Source organism: Oncorhynchus gorbuscha, unplaced genomic scaffold (assembly GCF_021184085.1).
Source record: "Oncorhynchus gorbuscha isolate QuinsamMale2020 ecotype Even-year unplaced genomic scaffold, OgorEven_v1.0 Un_scaffold_437, whole genome shotgun sequence".
NCBI classification, from domain to species: Eukaryota; Metazoa; Chordata; class Actinopteri; order Salmoniformes; family Salmonidae; genus Oncorhynchus; species Oncorhynchus gorbuscha.
In genome coordinates, this window is record NW_025745283.1 from 241039 (window position 1) to 253216 (window position 12178).

The 12178-nt window shown below is 49.9% G+C and overlaps 1 protein-coding gene across 1 annotated transcript in view; it reads left to right on the forward strand.

Annotated features, from left to right (window-relative positions):
* The first annotated feature begins 944 nt into the window (after positions 1-944).
* The window catches only part of LOC124018220 (rho GTPase-activating protein 44-like), a 20658-nt gene continuing 9424 nt past the window's right edge, over positions 945-12178 (forward strand). Inside the window, exons 1-2 of the mRNA XM_046333479.1 lie at positions 945-948; positions 11138-11192. Of these exons, the coding sequence (XP_046189435.1) occupies positions 945-948; positions 11138-11192 (59 nt within the window). The remainder of the gene's footprint in view (positions 949-11137; positions 11193-12178) is intronic.

Genomic DNA, 12178 nt, shown 5'->3' on the forward strand with positions numbered 1-12178 from the left:
GGGGGCATCCCTCCTTGAATTGGAGACTGACACTTCCAGGATCTGCTGTCAACTGGCTGTCTTTACTAACTGTTAATGTGACAGCTGATTCACTGCAGAGGACTGATGTGTTAACTGTTGTGGAGGTATTGCAGCATATCGCTCCGGGACTTCAGCAGAAAGGTTTGGCTCCAGGACACAACATGCGTCTTGGGAGTTGGGCTGAACATATCTGGTATGATGCAATGTTTTCAGGACTATGGAAGATTTACAGTCTAAACATGATCAGGTTGGAAAACGGATCAGTCAGAATATGTGATGCCTTCCCACTGATATAGTCCTGTCCCTCAGTCTTCCTCATTTTCACAAAATGATATTCATCTCTATTTCATCTCAATCTGCATTATAAACAGACTTATTATCTCGTCGTCAACATGACACATACAGTAACTCAACTGGGAGAATAACTGGGTCTCCTGAGTGGAGCAGCGGTCTAAGGCCCTGCAGCTCAGTGCAAGAGGTGTCACTACAGTCCCTGGTTTGAATCCAGGCTGTATCACATCTGGCCGTGATTGGGAGTCCCATTGGGCAGAGCGCAGTTGGCCCAGAGTCGTCCGGGTTTGGCCGGGGTTGGCCGTCGTTGTAAATAATAATTGGTTCTTAACTGACTTTTAAATAAAACATTTAAAAATAAGATCAGTTATTATCCTGCTAAATAATTGCATGTCCAACCATGGGATAGTGTTGCTGTGTCTCTCCAACCACATAGAGCTCCTTTGTCCTACTAAACTAATGTGGTAATTTATCCTCTCCCCCTCTCTTACACTTCAAACAGTCATACATGGACACACACACACACACACACACACACGGACACAGACACTTCTACATGGACAAAAACAGACAGCCAATGATAGAGCTCTGTGCCTCCAGGGCTTGATCAGGTCTAAACAGCCCAGGGGATAATGGGTAATGAGATTAGAGAGAGGGAGGGAGGGAGGGAGGGAGGGAGGGAGGGAGGGAGGGAGGGAGGGAGGGAGGGAGGGAGGGAGGGAGGGAGGGAGGGAGAGAGAGAGAGAGAGAGAGAGAGAGAGAGAGAGAGAGAGAGAGAGAGAGAGAGAGAGAGAGAGAGAGAGAGAGAGAGAGAGAGAGAGAGAGAGAGAGAGAGAGAGAGAGAGAGAGAGAGAGAGAGAGAGAGAGAGAGAGAGAGAGAGAGAGAGAGAGAGAGATATCCACCACAAAACACAACCTACAGCACATGAGAGAGAGGGAGGGAGAGAGAGAGAGAGAGAGAGAGAGAGAGAGAGAGAGAGAGAGAGAGAGAGAGAGAGAGAGAGAGAGAGAGAGAGAGAGAGAGACTTTTGACTTTTGGTCTTTCTTTATTGAAACATTCTTAATTCATTTAAAACTCACCCCCCCACTCCTAAAATAAATAACAAACAAAAAATAAAATAAATAAATAAATAAAAATACACAAAAACCCTCTCCTACAACCGTATATCCAAAACATCTTCCCCAGCAATACAGACAGCCCCCCCAACACACCATATCTCCTCAAACATCTCCACACATTTGATCATTTTATAGAACTCAAACTCAACCCTAAGGCGCGCAGAGACCATCCCATGAAACAGTAGTAAAGGGTCTGTTATCCCCCCACCTTTGACCCTGTTCCTCCTTGTTAGCCAAATAGCTAACTTTGCCTGAGCAAACAGAAAATTCAACAAAACACATTTTTCTTTCTCCTTACTCGAATACCTGTATCCCATTATAAACATCCCAACAGCAAAAACCACCCCTAACCTGTCACACAGACATTCCAACAGAGACATTAATGGCATTAACCTGGTGCACACAGAAAACACATGAATTACAGTTTCTTTCATTTGACAGAAAGGACACCCCTTCCCAATTCCCGGATCAACCCGTGCCAACCAGCTGTTAGTGGCCAGGGCTCCATGAAGAACCCTCCACTGGAGGTCCCCTGACCTCTTTGGTACTGGGGGTTTGTAGAGCCCCCTCCATCTAAAACCCACCATACTCTCCGCCCCACATACCCCCTGCCACTGATGTGCCTTCACTCCTGTTAGGCTTCTAATGCTCCTCACCTTAACGCAGAGGTTGTAGAGGGCTTTACCTCCCACCCCTCAAACTCCCCAGGCTCGGAGTGTTAAAATCTAACAAGTCCTCCAGACCCCCTTGCCAGTCTCCAGTCTCTGCCGTCACCTGCAGTGGCGGGAACATTGGTGGCCCCTCTCCCTTTGGCCTCTCAAACACCCCCCTTACCGGCTCAGACAGTGCCTCCTGGACCTCCTTCAGGAATCTCTCCAGCAGCCTAAGAGACGTTATTCCTGTTTGTTGCGCCAAGACCTCCGGGGTTTTCCACCCCTCCTCTCCCAGCAGTCTCAGGTCACCCAGCCTTTGTAAACCCCCTGCCATCAGTTGCCTCTGCAGGGTGGCCGACTGAACCGATCTCAAAGGGATGGCTGGGTTGTGGAAGATGGGCTCCTCCCACACCCACTGCCCAGGCTCCACACCCCCTTCTCGTGTGGGCCTTAGCAGCTGCCAGGCCCTCAGCACCGCAGAGTAAAACTCTGAGAGACCTGCTGTACTCAGCCTCTCCAGCTTCATGAGGAACAGCTGCCGGTCCAACCCTAATCCGCCAGCTCTCCTCAGCAGCGCGCATGCTGGTTCCCTCCAGCCAACATCAGTGTGGTACAGCAGTCTCTGCACCGCCTTTAGTCGGAAAGCAGCCATCCTGCTCTCCAGTTCCACCAGGCCCTGTCCTCCTTCGTGGCCGGTCATGTACAAAACTGCTGCCTTCAGCCAGTGATGTCCCGACCAAAAAAAGTCCACCAGCTTGCGTTGCAGGTCTGCAAGCAGACCAGCGGGGGGGTTGAGGACAGCCAGTTTATGCCACAAGGAAGATGCCACCAGGTTGTTGATTATCAGCACCCTCCCTCTATATGACACTTGGGACAGGAGCCACCTCCACCTGGCCAGTCTTGACACCACTGCCTGTGTCAGCCCCTCCCAGTTTTTGCTGACCCACCTCTCCGAGCCCAGGTACACCCCCAACACTTTAAGCCCTTCACAACCCCACTGCAAACCCCCTAGAAGCAGAGGAGGAGCCCTATCCCCCCATGCCCCACATAACAGAGCTTTGCTCTTTCCCCAGTTTACCTTAGCTGATGAAGCTCCCTCATACACCTTCAGACTGGTCTCTAGTTCCTGCATATCTTGCCCATCCCTGACCATCACAGAAACATCATCTGCATATGCTGAGACTGCAATTCCTGTCACCACATCCATGCCTGTCCAGCACACTCCCCGCAGTCTCCTGCATAGCAGTCCTAAAAAGGCTCAATGGCTAGTGTGTACAGCTGCCCAGATAGAGGGCATCCTTGTCTAATGCCCCGTCTCACCCAGACTGGCCTACTGAGCCCCCTCCCACCTTAACCATACATGACGCCCCAGCATACAACAGCTTCACACAGGTCACAAAACTCTTCCCAAACCCAAACACAGACATCACATTAAACAGATACTCATGATCCACTCTATCAAAAGCCTTCTCTTGATCTAAAGAGACCAGTCCAAAGTTCACATTAGAACCTCTCGACAAGTCCAACATGTCCCTAATCAAGAACAAGTTGTCCGTGATTGAGCGTCCCGGTACACAATATGTCTGGTCCTTGTGTATTATAGAGTCCAGATGGGACTTCAGTCTGTTAGAGAGGACCTTGGCAAAAATCTTGTAGTCCGCACAGAGTAATGCCACAGGCCTCCAGTTCTTAAGTTCACACAAGTCCCCTTTTTTGGGCAAGAGAGTCAGAGCCGCCCGACGGCAGCTCATCGGCAACTCTCCTACCCCGACGCATTCTTGCAACACGCAAAGAAATCCTGTCCAATTGTTCCCCAGAATTTTTTGTAAAATTCCACTGGAAGTCCATCAACCCCGGGTGCACGACCGGGGACATCTGGGTTACTGCCTCTGCCAGTTCATGTGACAACAGAGGAATGTCCATTTCATCCCTCTGTGCCCGAGAGAGCTTAGGGAGTCCTGCGAACAAGACCTGAGCACACATAGGATCACACATTTCTGCCCTATACAATTCAGTATAAAACTCCACAGTCCGCTCCCGCATCTCCCCCACCACAGAGGTCACCCGCCCATCAGACAGCCGTAGACAATGCATACCCTTGGCTTCACTGCTCTGTCTTTCCAAACCAAAGAAGAAGGAGCTGGGAGCATCCATCTCCTTGAGCATGGAGAACCTAGCTCTTACAAGTGCTCCCTTTGCTTTAACCTGGAAAAAACTGCCCAGGTCCCTACGTAATTCGGCTAAGTTAGCCTGGAGGCCTACATTGCCTTGCCCCACCATCTCTACCTCCATCTCACTAATACACTGCTCTAGTTCCCCCAATACTCTCCTAGCCTCTGAGGATGAGAGAGCTGTGTACTGTTGACAGAAAAGCCGAATTTGCACTTTCCCCACATCCCACCACTGACTCAGAGACTCATACTCCTCTCTTCGCTGCCCCCATCTTTCCCAAAAAGTCTGGAAACCTGAGCAAAAAGTGGCATCTTGTAAGAGCTTTACATTGAACTTCCAATAAGATGCCTGCCGGGGCCCTGGTGAAATAGACAGCCGAGCCATGGTTATGTGGTGATCCGAAAACCCCACTGGGAGAATGGTAGCACCCAGAAGCCTATTGCTCTGATTCCTGGACATGTAAAAACGATCAAGTCGAGCTGCACTCACCCTAGCCCCAAAAACCTTCACCCACGTATACTGTCTTGTGTTTGGATGTTTAGTTCTCCAAACATCCACTAGGTCAAACTGATTAAAGATGTCCCTTAACACTCCCACTGACACTGAATGAGGCTCTTCCCCATTTCTGTCTTTTGTAAAATCCATTGTACAGTTCCAGTCACCTCCGATCACCAGCGTCTCCTCAGGCGCTACTTGTGAGAGTTCCTGTCTAAGACTCCCAAATAGAACCCCTCTTTTCTCCCTGTGTTAGGCGCATACACATTTATAAAGACAAAACACATGTTGTTAATTTCTGCTTTAACAACAAGCAACCTACCCCTACACACCTCCTTTGAGGAGCAAATTTTTACAGCCAGACCCGGTGCAAAAAGGACTGCCACCCCTGCACTAAGATTTGTCCCATGGCTCAACACACTTGCCCCTTTCCACCAGAGCCCCCAATCAACTTCATTCACCACATCACTATGCGTCTCCTGCAGAAACAACACCTGTACTTGTTTATGTTTTACATATTCACTCAACACACTCCTCTTTCCCGCATCTCTGGCGCCATTTATATTGAGCGAGCCTACCCGAAGAGTCTCCATAAGAAGTGGGAGAAAAGCCAGCAGAGAAATAGACCAATAGCAAAGCTCAAAAAGCCCCAGTGTCAGTAAGAAATTAAACATTTAAACAGTGTCTGAAGGTAAACCTTTACGCACTGTTGTGACCCACTTCCTCAACCTAAACCGTTTCTTGGGTGAGAGGACACCATGCCCCTCATTTCTCATAGCATGTTGTACTGATCTTACAAACTTTCTAGGATCAGGAAAAAAGCCTCAAGATTAACTTTTTTCCCCTTAGTCTCATTCAGGAACCTTGTCAGTTCTCTCAATGTGTACTTAGACCCCTCTGGTTGACTGGCTGTCAGCTCCGGGCCAATTGAAGAGGAGTCTGAAAAAAATACCTCCTCATCCTCTTCCTCAGACTCACTTTCCTCCTCTTCTCTATCTCCCACCCTGACCACCTGCCCTTTCCCTCTGGTTAGGGCCTCACCCACAGCAACAGGCAACATTTCCATGGTGCCTTTGTCCACACCCTTTTTCTTTTTCCTCTTGACACCCTCCTCCTCCTCCCCTAATCTCTTACACTTCCCCACTATACTCTCCTCATCCACTAGAATAAACTGACTAGACGCAGTATCATCTGCACCACTCTCCATAGCATGACTAGGGCCAGCCTCAGCTACAACACCCTCCATAGCATGACTAGGGCCAGCCTCAGCTACAACACCCTCCATAGCATGACTAGGGCCAGCCTCAGCTACAACACCCTCCATAGCATGACTAGGCCCAGCCTCAGCTCCCCCACCATCTCTAGCCTGACTAGACCCAGCCTCTGCTTCTCCACCATCTCTAGACTGACTAGGCCCAGCCTCATCTACACCACCATCTCTAGACTGACTAGGCCCAGCCTCTGCTGTCTGCATCTCCTTACCCCCTGCATTTTGACCTCGATTTCCCCCCCTTGCGCTCGTACCCTCCCCTTGTCTATGGCCTTTATGTGGGCACGCAAAGCTCTTGTGCCCCAAATCCCCACATTCAAAACACCGTAGACTATCTGTGCTGGCAAAACCTGCATAGAGCCCCTCCCCATGCCTCACTTTAAAATGCACATTTAGCTGTTGCTCATTATTGTTCAGAAACATAAACACTTGCCTCCTGAATGAAACAACGTGCTTAACGGCATCTGCCTGAAAACCTGCTGACAGTACACGGAAACCGCTAGCAAACTTACCAAAACGACTCAGCTCTTTCCTATAATATAATAATAATAATAATATTGATCATCCGTAATAAACGGAGTCAAATTTGCCACTACAACTCTTGTTGAAGGGGTAGAGAGAGGTGAAATTGACACCAACACATCCCTTACAAATATTCCGCTAGCAATTAGCCTACCGACCAAATTAGCCCTTTTCATGAACACAACCACATTCTAGAAGCAGAATGTATAAACTCAGCTCCTACCTGTTCACCGACCGCGAGCAGAACCTCCTCCACCTTAACTCCGTTCTCAGGAACACACCTGAATCCATGCTGCATCGACAGCGTCTCCTGCGCGCTAGGCTGAGAAGCCATTGCGCACACTAGACCTTGCAACCCCCCGGAACGTTACTCTGTCCTCTTCCACCCTAACTTTGAAAAAAAAACTTTGGATACCGCTAAAAACAAATATTGCATTAACCCTCCACCATTGAAAATAACATGTAAAGAAAAGAATAGAATCAAGAAAGTTAGTTAGGATAGAGCTTTCCACACCAAACACTCAAACTCCAAAAAAACACCCAGCATGCACCGAGAGAGAGAGAGAGAGAGAGAGAGAGAGAGAGAGATATCCACCACAAAACACAACCTACAGCACATGAGAGAGAGGGAGGGAGGGAGGGAGGGAGGGAGGGAGGGAGGGAGAGAGAGAGAGAGAGAGAGAGAGAGAGAGAGAGAGAGAGAGGAGAGAGATATCCACCACAAAACACAACCTACAGCACATGAGAGAGAGGGAGGGAGGGAGGGAGGGAGGGAGGGAGAGAGAGAGAGAGAGAGAGAGAGAGAGAGAGAGAGAGAGAGAGAGAGAGAGAGAGAGAGAGAGAGAGAGAGAGAGAGAGAGAGAGAGAGAGAGAGAGAGAGAGAGAGAGAGAGAGAGAGAGATATCCACCACAAAACACAACCTACAGCACATGAGAGAGAGGGAGGGAGGGAGGGAGGGAGGGAGGGAGAGAGAGAGAGAGAGAGAGAGAGAGAGAGAGAGAGAGAGAGAGAGAGAGAGAGAGAGAGAGAGAGAGAGAGAGAGAGAGAGAGAGAGAGAGAGAGAGAGAGAGAGAGAGAGAGAGAGGGAGAGATATCCACCACAAAACACAACCTACAGCACATGAGAGAGAGGGAGGGAGGGAGGGAGGGAGGGAGAGAGAGAGAGAGAGAGAGAGAGAGAGAGAGAGAGAGAGAGAGGGAGAGATATCCACCACAAAACACAACCTACAGCACATGAGAGAGAGGGAGGGAGGGAGGGAGGGAGGGAGAGAGAGAGAGAGAGAGAGAGAGAGAGAGAGAGAGAGAGAGAGAGAGAGAGAGAGAGAGAGAGAGAGAGAGAGAGAGAGAGAGGGAGGGAGGGAGGGAGGGAGGGAGAGAGAGAGAGAGAGAGAGAGAGAGAGAGAGGGAGATATCCACCACAAAACACAACCTACAGCACATGAGAGAGAGGGAGGGAGGGAGGGAGGGAGGGAGAGAGAGAGAGAGAGAGAGAGAGAGAGAGAGAGAGAGAGAGAGAGAGAGAGAGAGAGAGAGAGAGAGAGAGAGAGAGAGAGAGAGAGAGAGAGAGGAGGGAGGGAGGGAGGGAGAGAGAGAGAGAGAGAGAGAGAGGAGAGATATCCACCACAAACACAACCTACAGCACATGAGAGAGAGGGAGGGAGGGAGGGAGGGAGGGAGGGAGGGAGGGAGGGAGGGAGGGAGGGAGGGAGGGAGGGAGGGAGGGAGGGAGGGAGGGAGGGAGGGAGGGAGGGAGGGAGGGAGGGAGGGAGGGAGGGAGGAGAGAGAGAGAGAGAGAGAGAGAGAGGAGAGATATCCACCACAAAACACAACCTACAGCACATGAGAGAGAGGGAGGGAGGGAGGGAGGGAGGGAGAGAGAGAGAGAGAGAGAGAGAGAGAGAGGGAGAGATATCCACCACAAAACACAACCTACAGCACATGAGAGAGAGGGAGGGAGGGAGGGAGGGAGGGAGAGAGAGAGAGAGAGAGAGAGAGAGAGAGAGAGAGAGAGAGAGAGAGAGAGAGAGAGAGAGAGGGAGGGAGGGAGGGAGAGAGAGAGAGAGAGAGAGAGAGAGGGAGAGATATCCACCACAAAACACAACCTACAGCACATGAGAGAGGGAGGGAGGGAGGGAGGGAGGGAGGAGGAGGGAGGGAGAGAGAGAGAGAGAGAGAGAGAGAGAGAGAGAGAGAGAGAGAGAGAGAGAGAGGGAGAGATATCCACCACAAAACACAACCTACAGCACATGAGAGAGAGGGAGGGAGGGAGGGAGGGAGGAGAGAGAGAGAGAGAGAGAGAGAGAGAGAGAGAGAGAGAGAGAGAGAGAGAGAGAGAGAGAGAGAGAGAGAGAGAGAGAGAGAGGAGAGGGGGAGGGAGGGAGGGAGGGGGAGAGAGAGAGAGAGAGAGAGAGAGAGAGAGAGAGAGAGAGAGAGAGAGAGAGAGAGAGAGAGAGAGAGAGAGAGAGAGAGAGAGAGAGAGAGAGAGAGAGAGAGAGAGAGAGAGAGAGAGAGAGAGAGAGAGAGAGAGATATCCACCACAAAACACAACCTACAGCACATGAGAGGGAGGGAGGGAGGGAGGGAGGGAGAGAGAGAGAGAGAGAGAGAGAGAGAGAGAGAGAGAGAGAGAGAGAGAGAGAGAGAGAGAGAGAGAGAGAGAGAGAGAGAGAGAGAGAGAGAGAGGAGAGATATCCACCACAAAACACAACCTACAGCACATGAGAGGGAGGGAGGGAGGGAGGGAGGGAGGGAGGGAGGGAGGGAGGGAGGGAGGGAGGGAGAGAGAGAGAGAGAGAGAGAGAGAGAGAGAGAGAGAGAGAGAGAGAGAGAGAGAGAGAGAGAGGAGAGAGAGATATCCACCACAAAACACAACCTACAGCACATGAGAGAGAGGGAGGGAGGGAGGGAGGGAGGGAGAGAGAGAGAGAGAGAGAGAGAGAGAGAGAGAGAGAGAGAGAGAGAGAGAGAGAGAGAGAGAGAGAGAGAGAGAGAGAGAGAGAGAGAGAGAGAGAGAGAGAGAGAGGGAGAGAGAGAGAGAGAGAGAGAGAGAGGGAGAGGAGAGAGAGAGAGAGAGAGAGAGAGAGAGAGAGAGAGAGAGAGAGAGAGAGAGAGAGAGAGAGAGAGGGAGAGATATCCACCACAAAACACAACCTACAGCACATGAGAGAGGGGAGGGAGGGAGGGAGGGAGGGAGAGAGAGAGAGAGAGAGAGAGAGAGAGAGAGAGAGAGAGAGAGAGAGAGAGAGAGAGAGAGAGAGAGAGAGAGAGAGAGAGAGAGAGAGAGGGAGGGAGGGAGGGAGGGAGGGAGAGAGAGAGAGAGAGAGAGAGAGAGGAGAGATATCCACCACAAAACACAACCTACAGCACATGAGAGAGAGGGAGGGAGGGAGGGAGGGAGGGAGGGAGAGAGAGAGAGAGAGAGAGAGAGAGAGAGAGAGAGAGAGAGAGAGAGAGAGAGAGAGAGAGAGAGAGAGAGAGAGAGAGAGAGAGAGAGAGAGACCACAAAACACAACCTACAGCACATGAGAGAGAGGGAGGGAGGGAGGGAGGGAGGAGAGAGGAGGAGAGAGAGAGAGAGAGAGAGAGAGAGAGAGAGAGAGAGATATCCACCACAAAACACAACCTACAGCACATGAGAGAGAGGGAGGGAGGGAGGGAGGGGAGGGAGGGAGGAGGGAGAGAGAGAGAGAGAGAGGAGAGAGAGAGAGAGAGAGAGAGAGAGAGAGAGAGAGAGAGAGAGAGAGAGAGAGAGAGAGAGAGAGAGAGAGAGAGATATCCACCACAAAACACAACCTACAGCACATGAGAGAGAGGGAGGGAGGGAGGGAGGGAGAGAGAGAGAGAGAGAGAGAGAGAGAGAGAGAGAGAGAGAGAGAGAGAGAGAGAGAGAGATATCCACCACAAAACACAACCTACAGCACATGAGAGAGAGGGAGGGAGGGAGGGAGGGAGGGAGGGAGGGAGGGAGGGAGGGAGAGAGAGAGAGAGAGAGAGAGAGAGAGAGAGAGAGAGAGAGAGAGAGAGAGATATCCACCACAAAACACAACCTACAGCACATGAGAGAGAGGGAGGGAGGGAGGGAGGGGGAGGGAGGGAGGGAGGGAGGGAGGGAGGGAGGGAGGGAGGGGGAGGGAGGGAGGGAGGGAGGGAGAGAGAGAGAGAGAGAGAGAGAGAGAGAGAGAGAGAGAGAGAGAGAGAGAGAGAATCCCTTAGATCATTCAGTATATAAACCAGTTCAGTCCTCTACTCTATCGTGCTGTACTATATTATACTGTACTCTATTCTATGATACTCTTGTAGTGTATTTGAGGTTTAAAAAGGCTTTGTAATTTCCACTTAAAAATGTCAGTCTTGATTTGTCATAACAAAACATTTATCAACCCCTACAAAAGAAATGTCAAAATAATAATAATAATAATAATTAGCATTTTATGACGCTGCAGGATTATCTTCCTGCTGTAGCAAACTGGCTCAAATTAAGACACTACATCTGTATGAGTCTACAGCCATGTCTCAGACTAGCTAATCATTAATGAGATGACATCATCATTGGTGTCATGGGCGTTACATCATGACGTGTCCGTGTTTCCTCAGAACAGCTCTGGGACACCGGGGAGTTCCATGAGAGCTGGGATTACAAACCCCATGGGTTGGAATCAGATTTATACTCCTTCAAATACTTTACCTTTGCTTGATTGGGCTTGTCTGGTGCAATGGAACTGAGAGAGCAAACCCTGTCCCTCCCCGACACCACTGGCAGGAGACACCAAACACTGAAGTATTCTGAAGTAAACAGATACTATTTGAAGCCAGGTCTGGTGTGAGGGGCTGTAGAAGGGTCATACGTGGATCTCTATCATTAGGTCATCGGGGAGGTCAGTGTCAATATTAGCTTTACTGATGCAGAGGAGAACCCATTAACTCTGTCTGCACACTATCTATCTCAGATCAGATCTTATCAAACCAGGATTGGGGTCAATTCGAATTGAAGGCTGTCAATTCAGTATGTGATTAGAATTAAAATTTAAAAAGTGAAAATACGTTTGAAATAAATAGCATTTGCTTTTAAGTTTATTGAGAAATCATTGAAAATATATGTTTTATATTCCTCCAATTATTGCATATGAATTTCAGTTGACTTCCTGAATGGATGTAGGATCTACACATGTAGGATGTGGCGCAGCGGTCTGAGCCACTGCCTCTCAGTGCTAGAGGTGTCACTACAGACCCTGGTTTGATTCCAAGCTGTATCACAACCGACTGTTATGCTGGTGAATGAGGACCCAAAAGCGACTTAACAGAAACAGAGTCTTTATTCCAGTTGTTAACAAAAACGATAATCCTGGATATTATCTCCGGTAAATACAAAACAGGAAAACTGAAATCCTCTCGTCAGTAGAGAGGAACGACTGGAGACGCGACCACAGACTGCAGGTCGCTTCGGGAAGGCACCGGCCGTAGCTGACATAGACACCTGCTCACACGCAGCATCTGAAGAAGGCAAAAACACGACAGGGCGGAACAAGGACACAGAACAGCAAACATCAAACAAGGATCCGACAAGGACAGAAGCGGAAAACAGAGGGAGAAATAGGGACTCTAATCAGAGGGCAAAATAGGGGACAGGTGTGAAAG